We start from the raw sequence: 20378 nt of genomic DNA on the forward strand, positions 1-20378 counted from the left end.
CCCTTTAGTTGTATGTATACCTGGTCGTTGAACTTGAAATAACGGCTCTCTTCAATACAGAATGTTACAATTTCCATAAATGTTTGTTTTGGTATCTTCGTGTAGTTTTTTATCAGCAGCCATTTACTTTGTATTATTTCGAGTGCTAACTGTGTTGGGATACTCGGAAACAGCGAGACCACATCGAAAGAAACCAATTTTTCATCGTCGCATATAAATGTGTTATTAATTCTCTCTTTAAAATCAATTGTATTTTTGATATTAAATGCAGAGTTCGCTGTTATGTTGCTTAAAATGTTGGTGATGAATTTGCATAAACTATATGAAGGTGATCCTACGGCTGAGCATATTGGTCTCAGTGGGGTTCCTTCTTTGTGTATTTTCGGGAGACCATATATCATTGGAGGCAATGCAGTAGTTGTGGACAGTTTAAATTTTTCTTTTTTTGAAATAATTCCCATTTTAAAGAGTTTTTCCACCAGACTATTATTTTTGCTTTGAAATTTCGATGTGGGATCTTGTCTTTGAACTCTGTAGGTCGTCAGGTCGCTTAATATATTGGTCATTTTATTTTCATAGTCATCTTTTTCCATTGCTACAGTTTTATTTCCTTTATCAGAAGTTAAAATTTTAATGTTTTTATTTTGATTTAAAAATTTCCGCGTTTGCCCCACTGTGTCTATTATTGCACGATCTACTGCACTTTGGTTGTTTGTTTTTGTGTGCTCTTTTAATAATAGCGCAAACTTGGTACGCGCCTCCTCTTGTTTCTCCTTCTCATTGAGAGTCTGTATTAGATGCTCTCCATCGGCGATGTATTGAAAAAGAGGAAAACGTTTGTTTTCCACTGGTATCCCATACTTCGGTCCCTTTGTCAACAGCGCTTTAATGTTTTGTGGGAAGTCCACTTTTGTTTTGTTAACAAACCAATCTTCGTGGTTGTTGTTGGTAAGAATATTATTACGTTCACTTCGAAGTTTCTCATATTTTGATATTTGATTACCTTTTAATGTTGATGATACTTTTTTTGTAACATTCTCCTCACTTTCCATAAATGTGTTGAAGTCATCTGGGCTGAGTTGCTTTTTTAATTTTGTTGTTATTTTTTCTAACCGCTGATTTTGTATCTTCAAAAAGTTGTGTTTGTGTTTGATAAGTGTATTTAAGATTTTTGTATGGAAGTTGTGTGTATGTTTGTCTAAAATGCTGTTTATGTCGGAGTGTGTGTATCGGTCAAATACAAATAATTTTTTACACTGAGTAGAGTTTCTTATAAAATTAGGAATAAGCTTAGATTTCCTGCATTGTAGCAAGAATTTTATACTAGACCTGATTTTAACCAATTTTTTTGATATGGATTGGAATTTATTTATTACCGTTTTACAGTTGGTTTCTTTCGATGTGGTCTCGCTGTTTCCGAGTATCCCAACACAGTTAGCACTCGAAATAATACAAAGTAAATGGCTGCTGATAAAAAACTACACGAAGATACCAAAACAAACATTTATGGAAATTGTAACATTCTGTATTGAAGAGAGCCGTTATTTCAAGTTCAACGACCAGGTATACATACAACTAAAGGGAATGCCTATGGGATCCCCGTTATCCCCAGTGATTGCGGACATAATATTGGAAGAACTTTTAACAACCACATTAAAAAAACTAGCACAGCCACCGAGATTGCTAACAAAGTACGTTGATGATCTGTTCGCGATTGTCCCCGAAAAAGAAGTACATAACACACTCAACGCTCTCAACACTTTTCATAAAAACATTAAATTTACATTAGAAATAGAGGAAGATGGAAAACTACCGTATCTAGACTCCATTGTGATAAAAAGAGGAAATCAGCTAAAGTTATCGTGGTATAAGAAGCAAATATCTTCAGGACGAATCATTAACTTCCACTCAAAACACCCGAAGTCAATGATAATGAATACAGCAATGTGCTGTATACAACGGATGCTGCGTATATCGGACGACACGTACCACAACGAGGTAATAAGAGAAGCGGGAAATATATTGAAGAGCAATGATTTCCCGAACAACATTATTAAAACATTAATTAAAAATGCAAAATCTAACAAAGGAATACAAAAGTCAGAAAAACCTACCATTTTTAGATCCGTAACATATATACCGCGGTTATCAGAACGACTCGCAAAGTCTGATTGCTATGACGGAGAAAAAGTTAAAATTGCACATAAACCTAACAACACATTAAGGTGTTTCTTTAACAAAACAAAAGCAAAGATACCCGAAACCGAAAAAAGTAATGTCATATATAAAATCCCATGCGGCGGCAAAAACAACGAACCATGTAACAGCGTTTACGCAGGAACAACAAAATCAAAATTAAAAACCAGATTGTCGCAACACAAATCAGATTTAAAATATTGCCAACAGTCTAATAATCAAAAAACTGCACTAATGTCTCACTGTGCAGCTAGCGGCCATATACCGAGCTTCGAGAGCGCGAGCATTCTACAACAAGAGCAACACTACAATAAGCGATTTACATTGGAAATGCTACATATCGTAAACACTCCAGAACACATTAGACTGAACTATAAAACTGACATTGACCATTCCGCTCACAACTATAAATATTTACTAACAAACAAACGACCAGTACCAAACTCCACGTCACGGCGGAAGGACGTGTAAAATAATGTATGTGATATTTTTAATGAATTTTATTGTAAAGTTTTTGGTTTTATTTATTAATAAAAAATTTTTTGTACGTTTGTAGTTCCCTGAGGACGGTTACCGTAGTGTAACCGAAATATATCGGAAAGAAAAAAACCTATGTGTTTTATTTAAAGAGACCTTGAGCCAGCAGAATCGCCAAATAATTATATTCATTGTAAGAGTACAGCAATTGGTGATTTTGATGTTCAATAATCAGAGACAGCTGTTCAGTTATTGGTAATTTACGCATTTTTAACTTTTATAACTTTTATAAAAAATTTAATGGTAATCAACTAAGTAATTATAGTAAAATCTATAGTACATTTAAAGAATCTAAAAATATTTTTTAACAAAATAAAAAATTTAATTGTTTTTGCTTTATAATTATTAGTTCATTAATAATAATTAAAAGTAAAAAGAAAACTTCTTGAGTGTTCAGTTAGGCATTTGCTTTAGTTTATTCAAAATATTTATTTTTTCTTAAAGGTACTAGCTCTGTGCATACAGATTTACAAGCAGATGCATCATTCAATATTTCTAGCAGAAGCACAAGTGATTCATCAGTGGATATTGGCTTGTGTTTGGATTCTGGTTATCAATTCAATGAAGATCTACGTTTGAAATTACTAAGATATCCTTGGAATCCTAGTAAAACTTACAACTTTAAAAATGATGTTAAACTTGATGCTAACCGAGCTTTTCGACATGAATGGCTTATAACATATCCGTGGTTAGCCTATTCGGCTATAGCAAAGGGGCCTCTGTGTAGAATAATTGTATTATTTCGACCTCCAGTGCAGCGTGGTCTACAAGGACAGTTTATAGTTCCTCCTTGTCTTAAATATCAAAAGTTTCATGAAGCTGCACAGTCTCATGCGGCAAGTAAATGGCATTGTGATGCACTGGTATCAGCAAATAAATTTGAAAAAATTATGGATAGGAAAGAATTAAGCGTTCATGAATCTTTAAATACGACATATCACAATGAAATTGAAGCAAATCGTTTAAAACTTCGATCTATTGTATCGACAATTGTATTTTGCGGGCAGCATGACATTCCACTTCGTGGAAAAGTTGACAAGGGTTCTGTTTTTACAGATCTGCTACATTTTCGAGTGGACTCGGGAGACGAGATTCTGAAGAATCACTTAGAATCAGGAGCGAAAAAATCCTTATACATATCGCATCAAATTCAAAATGAATTAATTGAAATTTGTTTCGACGTTTTAAAAATCGGCTTTTTCGGTTTTGGCTGATGAGACTGTTGATATTAGTGGCACCGAGCAATTATCTATTGGTGTTGGTTATCTACGTTATGATAAAGATGATAAAACACCAATAATATGTGAAGAATTTCTCGGATATTTACCACTACAAGAACTGACTGCAAAGGCAATTTCGGAAACTATTATTCACTTTCCGCAAGATTGCAATCTTGATTTAAATAAACTTGTTGGCCAGGGATACGACGCACTATGTCGCCTTTTGAGTTTTTTCTTTGCAAAAATCATAACTTTTGAACTAATGAAGATATTTTAAAGATTTATACTGCACCTGAAAGCTAATTTAGACTTTGCACAGTTTAAAATACAGAGTACCAGAGTAACAGGGTGCTTCACAATAATTCGTCAAAGTTGAAAAATTGTAGAAAAATACAAAAAAAAAAAAAAAAATATTAAAAACTGAAGGACAAACTTTCAAATTTTTTTTAGGAGGATGTATTTGAACATGAAATCAGATAAACTTATGATTTGTATGAAGGAGTGTGGCTCTACCCACTTGTGATTAAAAGTTTTGTCTTAGTAGCAAGGTTATCAATCTCCACTAAACTTGATGGACGCATTACTTCTTTTAAGATGTTATACTCTTATAAAAGTGAAATGTGTACGCTAGGGGATAAGTATATAAACATTGCTTGAAAATTCATTGTATAAATTTACTTATATATTTTTGAAAAATTCAAAAACCAAATATTTTATTAATACTTAACTAAGAAAAATTATTAAAAGTTGTTCAATATTATTGTATTTGAGCCAAAGATGAGCAACTAATAAATTTTTGAGCACTGCCCACTTATGATAAAGAGTTTTATCTTAATAACCGCTTTACCAATTTTATTGATTTCCGTAAAAATGTATTACTCTTCTGATAGCGAAAGCCTAAGCTTTAAAATAAATATACATAAAGGGTGCTTCAAAACTCATCTTAAAATTTGATAAATGTTAAAAAGATGTAAAAACGAAAATTATTTGATTATAATTACTAAATGAAATAACTGTATTATTTATTATAAATAATAAATTTGTATTTATTGATTTCTTTTCTTTTTCAATGAAATAAAAAAACTAAGTACTAAATCATTTTTTTGTTGTGATAGAAAAAGGTGGGTCATTTATTTAATCTAAACGTAGTCTTCGTCACTGGAAAATATATCTAACAAGGAAACCATTTCTAAGCTATAGGGGTCTGTAAGATCCTTTTGTGATCTTGCATGCCTCATGGATGATATGACTGCATCAGAAGAGATGGCCAACATGTTGAAAAGGTTCTCGTTTTGTCTAACTCGTGAGATTTTGCAAACGTTAATACTTCTATATCTTTTGGTGTCAATGTTTTTAGATTCTTGAGCTTCTTCAGACAATATTTCTAATGGTAAACACTGGTATTCTATTAAATCTTTTCCATTTCAATGTATTTCTATTTCAATGTAGATGATGTGTTTGTTAGTAATTTTAAAACTTTTCCATAGACCATTGTTAGAAGAAAATCATGCTTTATGGTAATAACATTCCCATCTTCGATTTCAATTATTGTTTGTTCTAATTTTGCGATTTGATTTTTTATATCACTCACTGTAAGTTTTATGAGTTCCGAAGACTCTTTCTCATATTTAAATAATATCGGCCGGCACAATTGTATACCCAAGGTTGCTTCACTTTATTTGATGTACAAAGTGAAATCGCAGCTGGACGGAGGTAGACCTTATGAATTCAGGTAACTGAATATTTAGCAAATACCTACTGTAAATTTCAAGGATACTTTTTTGTCCTTCTTTTTATTTTCCATCAAAGTTCGAAAAAGGTCCTAAAAATAGGCTTTTCGAAAAACAGGTAGATGTGACAACTTTTATTAAAAAAAAAAAAACAAATTTTATGTTTCGTTTCAACCTAGAATTAAATAGTCTTTCGTTATAAAATAAGAAAGCAGTAGCAGGCCATTTTATTTAGAGACAAAACAATTATTAATACAACAAACAAGAACAAAAACCACAAAATATTTTATGTGTTAAAAATTAATCAACTTTGAGCTGCTCTGCCTCCTAAAATATATATAAGGATTATGTATTCGTAATCCCTGGAAAATTCTCTATTAAATACATGTATTAGGTTTATCGAACGCTGTCATGAAATTTTTAATTTTTGCCAGGCTTTTCGGGCAGAGGCGCCATAGTGCGACGGGTGTGCTGCAATGGCAGTTTACATAGGTGGTGTTCAGAAAATTATTAATGATAAATATCCTTCAGCTCTATTTTTCCACTGTGCAAGCCATGTACTAAATCTTGTCATTAATGATCAGAATACTGTCAGTGAAGTGAGAAATACTGCTGGGACTACAAAAGACATTATAAATTTTTGTAGAGAGAGTACGTTGCGGCGAAGGTAAATTCCAAATATACCTCTATTTTGTGAAACGCTTTGGACAGCAAAATACAAAAGTATCAGAAAATTTTCTGAAAACTTTCTGACTATTGTATATGTAAGTCTTAAAAGAACTTTCGCTGGAAGCACCCAACTCTAAGACAAAAATCAAATCGTACCAGCTCTACACAACTGCAACTGCTCCAACATACATTATGACACTTTTTGTAATTGCTGCCTATTCTGCCTAACTTAAACCCCTGTGCAATCAATTACAAGAAGTAAATATGAATATAAAGGCAGTTTAAGATCACGTAAATAAATTAATTGATGTGCTTCAATCTCACCGCGATAATGCCTCTACAGAGTTTGCGGTCATTTTCGACCGAGCTCAAAAGATTTGTGAAAAATTGGATGTTTAATTCGAGCGTCCTCGATCAGTGGTAAAACAAACTTAAAGATCAAATCAACCATCTGAAAATGTGGAAGAATTTTTCAGAGTATCTATATTCATCCCATACTTAGATTCTATTATTTCTTCACTAAAGGATCGATTTTCTTCAACCCACAAGCAATCATTTTCGCTTATGTAGCCTGGGTGAAGCTATGAAATATGAAAAAGTTAAATAAATCAGAATTTTCAGCAATAGTAGAAGATATTCACAATTTTTATGGAGGGTTTTTACATAATTTTGTTGCTGAAGCTACCATATGTTACGAGATGATAAGGATAAATGAAGTTAATGATGCGGGATTAAATGAATCTGTTGTTGAATACGCAGATGTAATTGCTCAAGCCACTCCGTTTTACCCAGCAGTACGTGAGGCAATCAAAATTGGTTTAACTATTCCATCAACAAAATGTAGCATTGAACGTACATTTAGCACGTTACGCCGTGTCAAGACGTAGAATCGCTCAACGATGGGAGACGCGAGGCTAAGTATCTTGTGCATGCTCAGTGTTCACAGGAAAGGAGTAGAAGAAGACACTGAATTTATTGAGAAAGTGGTAAATACATTTGGACAGCAACCTCGACGTCTTCAGTTTTTATTCAAACAATAATTTAATAAAAAAAAATAAAAAAATATAATTTTCTTGTATTTTCTTTCATAGCAGGGGGTGCAAGTGCACGAGTCACCCTGGCCCAACTTCGTTCTGGATACTGTAACAAGTTAAACTATTACTTGTCCAGAATCAACCCCAACATACGTATTGTATGTCCTGCATATGATGTGTCCCCACATGACACCAACCATCTTTTCAATTGTAATGTAGAACCTACGCCTCTAACACCTATCTCCCTATGGTCCGCCCCTGTTGAAACAGCCAATTTCCTTGGACTCCCGTTAGAAGACTTTGATGAAAATTTTTGAGTGGTCGTTCCCATTGAATGGGGCGAAGCACTATTAATACAACAATAACAATATGGTAACGAAAAGGCATCAAAAACCGTAACGTCATTATCGAAGATAATATTAAATGCAAGAGGGCCGAAGCAACGACGGCGCCAATTGCTTGCATGTGTCGTGAAAAGCCAAATACTCTATGATGCTAGAGTTTGGCAACAGACTACAGAGTATCAGACATATTTCCGCGGCCCTAAGACAGCGTACCATCTTTGCGCGCTCCGAGTGTAAACGGTATCTGATGAAGCAGCGCCAGTAAAAGCGGGTACGTATCCGATCGACATACTGGCAAATAAGCAGCGATGATTGCTAAAGAGGAAACTACACGCTCCGAAGCACGAGAAGTTAATATGCAAAACTGGGAAAGTAAATGGGATAACTCGACAAAGTGTCGCTGGACGTAAAAGTACATACACTTCTTTGAAACACTGACTGTCACGAAAGCGCAGTAAAGTTGATTTCTACCTTACCCAGTTTCTAACCGGGCATGTATGCTTCAAGAAGTATCACAGTTTCAAACACGAGGAGAATAACATATGCGACTATTGCGGAGGTGAAACAGCAGAAGATGTTTACCATGTGTTTTTCGAATGTCCAAGGTCCCACAACTAAAGATAGAAACTGCGACACATTTTTGGTGTTGATTAAAGTCCTGAGACTTTTGTGGGGCTTATGCTTAAAACTAACGCTGCAGCGGTTATATCAAGAGATAAAACGTGCGGATCTGAATTAAGGCATTTACAATCGCGGGATATGCAAAAAATAAATCAAGTAGTAAAAGGGGACGGATGGATTGAAAGCAATCGCTGCAATCGCGGAAAAAGCCAGAAGAAATATAGTGACTGGAGACACGGCCTCTTCAACCGCGGCAATCAGCGACATCTGGGAGGTTACATGCTCGCAAAGTATTGAGGGAATGAAAAGAAACTACTAAAAAGATCAATAAATAAAAATAAGAAAAAATATATTTAAAAAAATTCAAAAAAAAAGAAAAAATCCTTAATCCCAGAGCAAGTTGACAGCCCCACTTCTTATCACAGAGAGCATCGAAGGTGCATATTGGAGACACGTCCTCTTCAACCGCCCCCTTCCCTGCATCGATTCTGAATTATTCCGAAACACTACACGACAATACAATGCGGTTAAAGTCCCAGAATTACTTTCGGGCTTTCGATGCTTCCTCCTCGGGGAAAAAAATTCTTAGAATTATAGTTAGGCCGTAACAGGGGCTCGAAAATTGTAACTTGCTCATTTATATAACAGATGAGTGAACACTCAGGGTACATAACTTTTGGTTTCGCCCGAAGTTACACTTCCTTACTTGTTTTTTATTCACTCGGCCCATGTCCAGTAGGGTTTCAAATTGTCGTCTAACGCGCTCGCGCATTATTTCGGGGAAATATTTCGATTGCTATTTTGTCGTTGTGTTTATTCGAATAACTAGACCTTTGCCGTTAACCTGAACTTACCAGCTTCAGTACAGTGGTTACAAAAATAAATCGACTCCATTCACCTGAACAGGCACTACCAGACATGTTATCTTTGTATCCCTACGAATAGTGTCAGACAAGTAATATTTGTTACTATACGGCTAGTATCGCGCAAGCCCTCTGTATTCAATTAAGGGTACTGCGGGGCATGTCTTATTTCAACCCCTACAAGAAACCTTACCGAGTTTATCCTTTTTTTTAATAAGTAGAAAATTTTAGAAAAACGCCAAGGTTTACAAACGGCGATGGTTACCAGGACATGTTTTTAAAATTGTATGCTTCATCAGCTAGCTTCTCGGGAGCTGAGTATCGTACTCGAAATCCGCAACGTACTCATACTTCATACTAATGTAAAGGCAGATGCCTTTATCCACTCAGCCATATGAATGCCCGCTGCTCGCTTTGCAATAGGTATCTTAGTATTGCCTTTTTGTTGCTATTCCTTTATACAATATTAGGTAGGTACATACTTATTTTATATGTTTTTAACACTAATTGTGTGGAATACTTGAAGGCGCGCTCCCAAAAGCTAGTAACATTGGTTTTTTGGCAGAGCTCTATAAGCAATGCTGCCGCTGTTCAATATTATACCAATATTATTATCTGTTTTTAATTAGCGGGACATGCTTATATTGCATTATACAATTGGTTTTGTTATTGATATTAGAGAAAAATTACAAAGTTTACAAACGGCGATGTTTACTAAGACATGTTTCTGAATTTCACTTTTTCATTAGCTAGCTTCTGTGGAACTGAGTATTGTAATCGAAATTGGTGTCTAAGTTTTGCTTTTTTGGTGCTATTTCTATTATTTTATATTTTTGAGCTCAAGGCCGGATTAAATAAAACACTTTTAATTTTTTAATTTGATATGTTTTATTTTAATTATTTGTCAATATTTCGACTTCACTCTGAAGTTATCATCAGGACTGAGTGCAAAAACAATATAAACAAGGCGAAACATTGACAAATAATTAAAATAAAACAAATCAAATTAAAAAATTTAAAGTGTTTTATTTAATCCGGCCTTGAGCTCAAAAATATAAAATAACAGTTTATACTGACGGCCAAAAAAGGTGCTATTTCTATATACACCATTTAGGTTCATACTTGTTTTATATATTTTTAATCCTAATTGTGGGGAATGTTTGTAGGCGCGCTGTAAAGAGCTTAGTAACATTGGATTTTTACTAGAGCTTTATAATGGATGCTTCCACTGTTCACTATTATATCAACGTTATTATCTCTATTTAATTAGCGAAACATGTCCAAGTGACCATTGCTAGTTAAATACAGATAACGATGTTAAAATTTTTATTTAAATAATTTATTTCAATTCCATTTAATTTGTATTCAAAAATGTCAGACTTATTCATACGAACTTTTTGCAGGTGGTTTTTCAATTCCTGGAAAAGCAGTTGTTAATCCTGTTGACTACTAAATTTAAATAAAATTAAATTGAATTTGGCAACCCTAGTGACTAAATGAAAGTTTTTGCGCTTGTTACGTGGCTGACTGTTTGGGTGGTGAGGAGCGGCGGCAAGCAGGTATGCTTGCGGGCCCAGGCTAGCTCGTCGTCTTGGGCGGGGTATTACACCACCGACCTCACCCGCAGCCACATGAACAAAATTGGGGTTCATACCTGCATGATGAAAAAAAAGAATGAAAGAAAAGCTGAAGAAGATATAAATAGATGTGAGGGGCAAAGTTATAGAGGGGAAAGCATGAGGGGCAGAAAAAGGTGAAGGCCTGTCCTGTCAGGTGGAGTCTACCCTCCCTCTGCAGTGCAAATTGCACTGCACCGTGGGCACTGCGCTGACTCCGGTTTACCTTACAGTGCCCCCAGACCTGACATGAGTCTGTCCCCTGTCACTCAGTCATTTTCCCTAAACACTCACCTTCACCTAACCTTTCCGCGCACAAGCGCAGCACCAACACCAACTTAAAACTTTAGCCCTGCATAATGAATGTATTAAAATTTCATCCAAACATAATTCTTATAATTTATTTACAAAATTTTTGGTTTACTAATTACCGACTAACACCCTACTACCAGTTCAATAATTTCAATAAATCTTTAAACTCAAAGTTTACTACAAAATAATTTTCCAAGGGTTTCAAAAGTTTACTCAAAGTAACAATAAAAAATTGCTCAAACTTAATGCTAAATTTTATTACTGGCGAACATTAAAAATTCATAAGAGTGCAAGAACAAGTAGATACATTCCAAATTCAATTCTATAAAAAAAATACCTACGACTAATAGACAAAGTGTCTGGCCTCAAATAAAAAAATTTAAACTTTTAGGGCCACCCTAATGCGATATTATTAATAGGAGCTAATTCTAAATTCTAAAGATACAACTTCAAATAAAATAAAATACGAGGGCGAATAAAAAAAAATTCAAGTACACTAATCCCTGACCTACCGCAACCGCTCAAATAAACATAAGATCAATTATGTACACCTCAAAAGTAGGTCATCAAGGAAAAGAATTTATGTGTATATGAAAACAAATGGTATGTATGTAAGTGCAAATGTACGTTTGTGACGTTTTCCATGCATGCACATATGTTCGTTGCACTCTGTTTTTATTTTTCTGCTTTGCTAATTCCTGTTCTATTTTTGCAAGAGCAGGAATCTGTGCTAACACATGTACATACGACTAAACAGGCGTATTTTGATAAATTTTTATGTTTCACTCAAAACACTCACCAAGTTACTCTCCTTATCCAACGGCGCCGCTTCAGTTGAGTAGCTGAAACAAAAAAACTCAAACATACATACGTACATATGACCATGCCCAACCACTGATCAAGATCGATCGCATACGGTCTTGGATGTGAGCGTATTAATAGTGATAAAGTTATAGCCGTGCTGACAATATAAAAAAAACGTGAGTGGAAGAAAAAAAAATTCGAAAGAAAAAATTATAAAAAAGATTCAACAATTTTTCAGGTGTTTAAAAGCAAGCTCCTGGGGCTAAATGTGCGGAAGTCAGGGGTAAGTTTGCCGGAAGCGTTCCGGCAAATAAGTATGTATGTGCGATCGGTGCAAACCAATTTAATAAAGTAAGTTCAAAATTGCGTAATTTTGACTTAGTCCAAGAAAAGCATGTGCGGGAGTGAAACTATGGGCAGAGCACACCGATAAAGATCGGCGTACTCAGAACATAGTAATTAACCAAAAAAAAGGAGTGTAAAGAATCAAAAAAATAAATGAATCTAAATAAATGTCAGAAGAAAAGGAAAAGTGTGAGTGAAAAATTACTCAACAAAAATTTAAAAAGTGAAGTTAAATTACTTAACAAAAAAATTACTTCGAAAAATTTTCAATTTAGAAACCAACAAAAGTAAAGTTCGAAGCCTTTCGCTTTCTTCACACCTTTTTTTTCGCACCAAAATCTATATCCCAAAAGGAACCTACATATGGATAGAAATATACATATATAAAAAGGTATGCGTTAAATACAAACGCGTCACTTGTTACAAGGACAGAAAAGAAATTTTGAAGTTAAATGTTGGTGATTATTTCTGCTGCTGCCGTTGTGTTGTGTTTTGTTGTGAAATGGTGTTGTTGTTGGCCTCTGGAGGCTGACCGAGCTGATGCAAATTTATTATGTTGAGCAGGGATGAAGATGGAGTTGTTGTGGTTGTAGTTGTTGTGGTGATATATCGCCGATACAGTAAAAATGTTATTGTTGCTGCTGCCTGAGTCACAGGTGGTAATTGTAATTGCCAGCAGTAAAAAGGTTTCGTACTTATTGTTGGTGTTGCACGGGCGATGAAAACAAATATGTGATGTTGGGCTAGACTTTGTGTGCCGTCGGTGAAAAAAAATTATGTGTAGTTGTTGAATGTGTTGTGTGCCGTCCGAGAAATCAATGTGTATAGTTGCTGTAGATGCAGTGAGCCATCTAAGGACGCAAATTTGTGTAGTTGTTATGGATGCAGTGTGCCGTCGGCTGTTGTTGTTGCGGTCCGATGCGCCGGTGAAAAATTGTATTCTTGATATTAACAGATCTTTGTGTTTTCTGCTGTCGTTTGATTGAACCGCTGTATATGTGCACGTGTCTGATGACGTTGCGTTGCTACCAATCAAAAATATTTTACCATTTATCTCGTTCTATGTGTGGCTGCTGAAGATACTGTGCAGTTGCCGTGTGTCCAAAATTTGTTGTAATTGTTGTGGTTGTTGAGGCCACTTTGTTGGCAATAGGGAGTGTTGTTGGGGCGGTTTGCATCCGCATAAAAATGATGTACGCTGGCAATTCAAAGTGTTGTCGTGGTTGTTGCTGTGGTACGCTGAATAAAGTGAAAAATGTTGTTGTGGCTGTTGTTGTTTGTTGTGTTGATCGCCACCAATTTGGGTCTTTTTGCGCCAACAAATTCGAGTTTTAGCCACCTTTGCTTCGATGCTAGTGCCCAGTACGCAATTTCCGCCAATTTGAAGCGATCTGCAAAAAAAGAGAAAAAAGCTTATTATTTACATAGAAAAAAAAAATTACTTAAGAAACTTATGCCTTTCTACCAACGTACGCCTACTTGTTTGCCTGCCTTATTTCCTCACCTACATGCTTATGTACATATATATGGGGATGTAGAGCTATGCATGCAAGTTTACTTTCGGCTTGCTTGGAAACTTGGCTATATAGAAGCCAACTTCCCAGTGGGCATGCCAGATTTTGAGGGGGAGGTGAAACACAAAAAGTTACACTTACCTGGTACCATAAATTTTGATGGCGGGATTCAAATAAACTGCCGGGTTAGGGCGCGAGTAGTCCTTGAAGCACTGAAACTTTTCGCGGAGATTTCTTACCGTTTTAAAATCACGCGCACTAAAACTTTTAAACCTTTTAAAAAGGTCTTACTGACTTGGCACTTCACACTTTTTTAGTTTTTTTTTTTTTTTTTGTCTTTTCACTCTTCACTTCACTTGCACTGAGCACTGTTACAAGAAAACGTTTGCCCGTTGCCTAGCTTGATGCCCTTTTATAGCCACCGCCGTGGCAAAGAACGTTATCCAGAAACGGAAAATTTTTACTATCACATGCCAAACTTTCTTTTCGGCTTTCCCGTATTTTCCATCTATACAATCAGGCACTCATACATTCACACGCTTACCGCTCCACAAAACGAACACCCACACAGATACATTTGGTTCGTGCCCTGACCGCTCACACTGATGCATTCACACGTTCATAGCCTTGTACCAATACACATCAACATACATAATACAGAACAAAACAAACACATAGGTGCATGGCATTCATCAATGTTGCTAAGTTGTTAGCAGTATGGTGACATTTTATTTGTTATAACAGCATGACACCAAGCGCAACATATTATTTCCGCTGCAACATTGTGTTCACTATCAGTACAATGTTGTCAATGTTAATGTTATTATGTTAATATGATGTTGATGGCAACATTGCGGCTAAGGCACGGACCTGGACACAAAACACCTAAACACATAGTCACATATACACGCTGCCACTCATTCAAGCCAGTATGGAGACAGGCTGTCGTTACATGCTCTTTATACGACTTTTCAAAGTTAAAGACTTAATGGCCAATTAAATAGACAATTAAATAAAATAAAGTTCACTTCACAAAATTAAAGTGCATTAAATAACCCTCAGCATCAAAAATTTGTTCCGGCGGACGTATTCTGTAAAAGCAAGCAAGTTCTCAAAGGTGCTCCTGTTTATTTTTCTTGTGTTGGCAAACCAGGTGTCTCGATATAGCAACAACAACTACGAGAATCCATCATCTGATGTCTTGCGTTCGGCTCCATCAGTCTGTTTGAAACCATTTCATCTTGGTTTGTGTCCCGGACACCTAACAGTGGCGACATCTGTCTGAAAACTTAATATATCGTGCTGCCACCTCTCATTTTACAAAATACCTAAATGTAATCAAAACATTAAATCTCAATAGATAAATACCCAAATATGAGAAATAAAAGAGCCACAATAAAAAATCAGCAAGTGAGTGTTTCAACGATAGATAATGCTACATCAACAATAAACGACGATAACACAATAAATAATGACACTTCTACAACAACAACAACAATAAATAATGATAATACTGCAAATAATACTACAAACAAACGATTAAGAGACGTCTTGCAAAATTCTATAAATGAAAGTGTAGCAAAATCACCTCGATTAACTAACGTTGAATCTCCTTTAAAAATAATAACAACAATGGATAACCGTTTTGATAAGTTAAGCGTAGATCTAACAGAAAATTTGCAAACACTCATACAACGTATGTTTCGCGAACATGAAGATAGACTATTAAATGAAATAGAACAAAGAATAAGCCAAACACTCAAAGGGGTTGAACAGAAGTTAGAAAGCTATAAGAAAGAGCTAAATGATGTTAAAGAAAGAGTACTTGAATTAGAGACAGCCGCAGCTAATGTCTCAGGTATACAAAAAGAAATAATTGATTTAAAAAATCTATTTGATAAACAAGAAAATGCTGCAGTTGCCTGCGATATACGCATAAATGGTGTACCTATGCATGAAAATGATGATGTATATCAAATTTTTAATAATCTATGTGACACAATTAATATTAATTGTCCAGCAGTAAAGTCAATATTCCGTCTTAAAAAACCAAATCTGGGATGATTAATACAGACCCTGCAATAATCGTTAGACTCGGAACATCATTTGAAAGAAACTCCCTCTTAAAATCAATTTCAAATCTACCACGAACAAAAAGTCCGTTAGGTTTGAACGGCATCGGTATTGCATCGGATACTCCTTTTAATGTAAAGGAGAACTTAACTCCTCGAAATTTTAGTATATATATTGAAGCTGTCAAACTTTGGAAGGAAAGAAAGCTAGCCTCAGTTTTCTCAACACGTGGTGTTGTGTTTGCCAAATTGAACCAGTCTGTTGAACCTTATCGTCTTAATACCATCGGTAATGTTTATAAGTTATTTCGTCCGCAAAATGGTAATATGTATACTGAATGTTAATTTGCATTTATTTTATAGTTCTAAAATTCTCTCATTATTTTCTTTATATTTGTATTTAACTACTCAACCACCATGTCTAAAATCATTGTCAAAATTACTGTTGTAACATCTAATAGTTCTATTTAAATTACTTTGTAATAAAACCAATAATACTATACATAAAATCAATTTTAATGTAAAAGACACATTTACCTGCGTTGCAATCCCTTCTGTATCACGACTAGAACAATTTAGATAATACGAGGGTACATTCCAAATTCAATATATATAACATGGTTCGCGTATTTACTAAACTTAAAAATGGTTTAAGCGTTGTTCATATTAATGCTGAAAGTTTAAAGATTAAAATAGATGAGTTTCGTTATATATTCGAGTGTTCCAATGTGGAGATAGTATGTGTCTCCGAAACATGGTTCAATGAAAAAGTTAATGACGAATGCTAAAAATTGAGAGGATACAAGCTCTTCAGGGCTGATAGAAAGCAAAAAAATGGTAAAAAGGACAAAAAAGCCGGCGGTGTTGCCATCTATGTTAAAAATAATGTTAGATGCAAACTTAAAGCTAAATCAAAAGATGGCGATTAAATTGAATTTATTTTCTTGGAATTATATAACGGAAATGAAAAAATACTGCTTGGAAATGTATATAAGCCAAACAAAAATATTAATTCAGAAGCATTTTTTTTGGAATTGTCCAATATCACAGTGGGGTATAGTAATATTATAATATGAGGCGATTTTAATAGCAACATTCTTGCAGATTCTTCTTTCTCAGATGAAATGAAATGTATTGGCCTAGATATTGTTAACAAAATTTTACCTACACACTACTCCTCTAACTCAAATTCGCTTCTCGATATATTCTTTACTAATTCATTGTCAAAAATTCTGTTGTTTGAACAAATATCTGCACCTGTGTTCTCTAAACATGAACTCCTATGCACCACTTACGATTTTAAATTAAAGAAGGTTAATGAAGACTATGGCTATCGTGATTTGAAGAATATAGATCTTTCTGCCTTATACGATAAAATTTCACAGGTCGATTGGGGTTGCATATATTATATGCCGTCTGTAGATGATCAACTTCAGTTTGTCCAAGAAAATATTGAACAACTCTTCGAAGAATTTGTTCCCATGAAAAGGAAAAGGAAATCACCAAAGTACAATCCTTGGTTTACACCTGAAATTAAAAGTTTAATTGAATAACGTAATATAGCTTACGCAAGATGGAAGAGGTTTAAAATCTCTGAACTGCATTCTGCTTTCCGCACAATAAGAAATAGAGTCAATACAAGCATTATAATTGCCAAAACATAATACTATAAAACAAAATTTAAAAATTGCTTAGATAGTATGGCGAGATGGAGTGGAATACGTAATGTTGGAATTATTGGAAAAGCAGTAGATAGTTCAGATGATTTAGATGTTAATGATTTGAACAGCAAATTTACGAATTTACCAACGTCTACGGCTGATATTGCTTATTACAAGAATCATGCCAGTACAAATGATCAAAATTCTTTTTATTTTAGATGTTTCACTGAAACTGAAATATTTCAAAGTTTTCTAAGCATCAAGTCCGATGCTATTGGCTGTGATGGAGTCCATTCAACATTTACAAAAAATTTATTTTGCCATATATCACCCACCTGATTAATTCTATAATAACAAAATCAATGGAAGCATGCTAAAATCGTACCTATACCCAAAACAGAAAATGAGTTACGGCCTATTGCTATACTTCCCTTTCTGTCTAAGATACTTGAACGCTTAATGCAGGCATGCTTAACGAACGAAACGATATCATTTCGAACGATATCATAACGAAGTGAGTTCGTTTCGTTTATTAACGTTGATTATCGTAACGAAATGATATCGTTTCGTTCGGTAAGCATGCCTGGCTTAATGCATAACCAAATCAATAAATCTGTTCAGGATAACAAATTACTTACTCCCAGACAATCTGGGTTTCGACAACATCATAGTTGTGTAACTGCTTTGATTGATGTTACGGAATATTTAAGATCACAATTTGATAATGATAAAATAGCTTTTCTTATTCTCTTGGACCAATCAAAGGCTTTTGATACCGTTAATTATGAAAATCTGATATTAAAATTAGTCAAATTACTTAATTTTTCGCCTACAGCTGCGAAACTGATGACGTCTTATTTAAGAGGCAGATCAAAATCGGTTTTCCACGGTGATAAAATGTCTAGTAGTGTAGACTTAACAAGAAGTGTACCTCAAAGATCTATTTTAGGTCCATTATTGTATACTGCTTATGCAAATGATCTTCCGGGTCAGTTAAAACACTGCAATGTTCAAACGTACGCTGACGATGTACAACTCTATTATATAAGCTTTAAAGTATCATATATTGATGATTGTGTACGCAAAATTAATGTTGACTTGGACAGTGTAAGAACCTGGGCTGCAATTAACGGTTTATGTCTCAATCCAAGCAAATCCAAATATATATTGGTCACCAAAAAACACAAATTTTAACATCTTTTCCCGATTTAGTTCTGGGTGAGTCTAAAATTGAATACGTAGATAAAGTAAACAAAATTTGTGTTACATTTAATAAACACCTTCACTGGAATGATCACATTATCATCACATCCGGCAAAATATACGGGATTTTAAGAAGTTTGTGGTGTAGCCAATGGTTCATACCACCGGAAGTCAGAATGCTTCTGTCTAAATCATATTTAATACCGTTTAATTACCATTACTATATGGTTGTGATTTGTTTTCAAGTTATGACGCAACCAGTAGGCGTAAATTAAATGTAGCTTTTAATAGTGTTGCAAGATATATATTTGGCATACGACGATTTGAAAGAATATCTCATTATTCCAAACTCAGTTTTGGAGTTACCTTCGAGAACTTTTTAAACTGCAAAACTTTAATATACCTTCATAGGATAATATACACACGACAACCGGATTATCTTTACCGAAAACTAAACTTCTTCAGGTCAGAAAGAGGAAACCGTATTATTCAAATAGAACATGACACTGCTTTTTCAGATCAACATTTCTATATTAACGCCATACGAATTTGGAATCGATTACCCCCCTATTTACAATTGGTCAGCAATGCAACGCAATTTAAAAAGTTAATATATGAGTATTTTAAATAATACTATTATATTTTTAACTACTAAAATCTTAAACTTTTGATTCCATATTGTGTGATTTTATATTGTAAACTAATATTAATTTAAGTTTTTATGTTGGTTTTAGTTTTTGATATAATCATTTTTAATATGACTATAATACTATTCAGTGCTTTTATATAAGATGAAATCTATGTACTGAATTATAAACAAATAAATGAAATGAAATTAAAAAAATGAGCATCCATTTAATATACTAAAAATTATCTTATTCGGATAACTATTGTTATTTTTCCTATATGAGCGTAACTCAAGCCAGCATAATTACATTACACTTAAACCAATTTGCGTAGTGCTCCTTTTTGTTTTTCGTACGAATTGGCGGGACGGAACCTACTTGTTTAATGCCGACTCCGAACGGCATCTGCAAGGCAGATGAGTTTTCATTGAGAAGCTTTTCATTGCAGAAATACACTCGGAGTGCTTGCCAAACATTGCCGAGGGGCGACCCCTCTTAGAAAATTTTTTATTTAATTGAGAAAACTTTTTTCAAAAATTTTGGCTGCTACACATAAACCTTGGCGCTAGTCTTATTGGTTAAACAATACTTAATCTTACCTTATGGGCAGTTTGCCTTCACTTTTGCGTTCATATATTTTTGACGTAATTATATCACGGGCAAACCCAAAATCAGCTATCTTACAAGTGTGATCTTCCATTATGAGAATATTCCTTGCTGCCAAATCTCTATGAATAATCTAGATATAGATAAAAATAAATAGTTTTAGTCAGTCAGCCGAAGCCAGATACAACATTTCTTAAATTTCATAGAGATATTAATCCGCAAATCATAAGAAGAAATCTAAAATAGTCAATAAATATGAGAAGTTGAGGTTGAGCTGGCCGATCAATAATGACCTCAACCAAAATTTTTTGACGACTAATTAGGTACCAGAACGTATGTTATAGAACAAAAGAAAATCTCTGAAAACAAAAAACCGCTACAAAAATATATACATCTCTCATTTTA

The 20378-nt window shown here is 34.5% G+C and overlaps 1 protein-coding gene across 3 annotated transcripts in view; it reads right to left on the bottom strand.

Annotated features, from left to right (window-relative positions):
- Cad96Ca (tyrosine kinase receptor Cad96Ca) overlaps positions 1–20378 on the bottom strand; it is a 2297709-nt gene that overhangs the window by 475733 nt on the left and 1801598 nt on the right. For all 3 annotated transcript variants that reach the window (XM_067760060.1, XM_067760059.1, XM_067760061.1), the window contains exon 9: positions 19967–20106. In XM_067760060.1, the coding sequence (XP_067616161.1) occupies positions 19967–20106 (140 nt within the window). The remainder of the gene's footprint in view (positions 1–19966; positions 20107–20378) is intronic.

The sequence above is a fragment of the Eurosta solidaginis genome, chromosome 1, assembly GCF_040869045.1.
Source record: "Eurosta solidaginis isolate ZX-2024a chromosome 1, ASM4086904v1, whole genome shotgun sequence".
Taxonomy (NCBI): domain Eukaryota; kingdom Metazoa; phylum Arthropoda; class Insecta; order Diptera; family Tephritidae; genus Eurosta; species Eurosta solidaginis.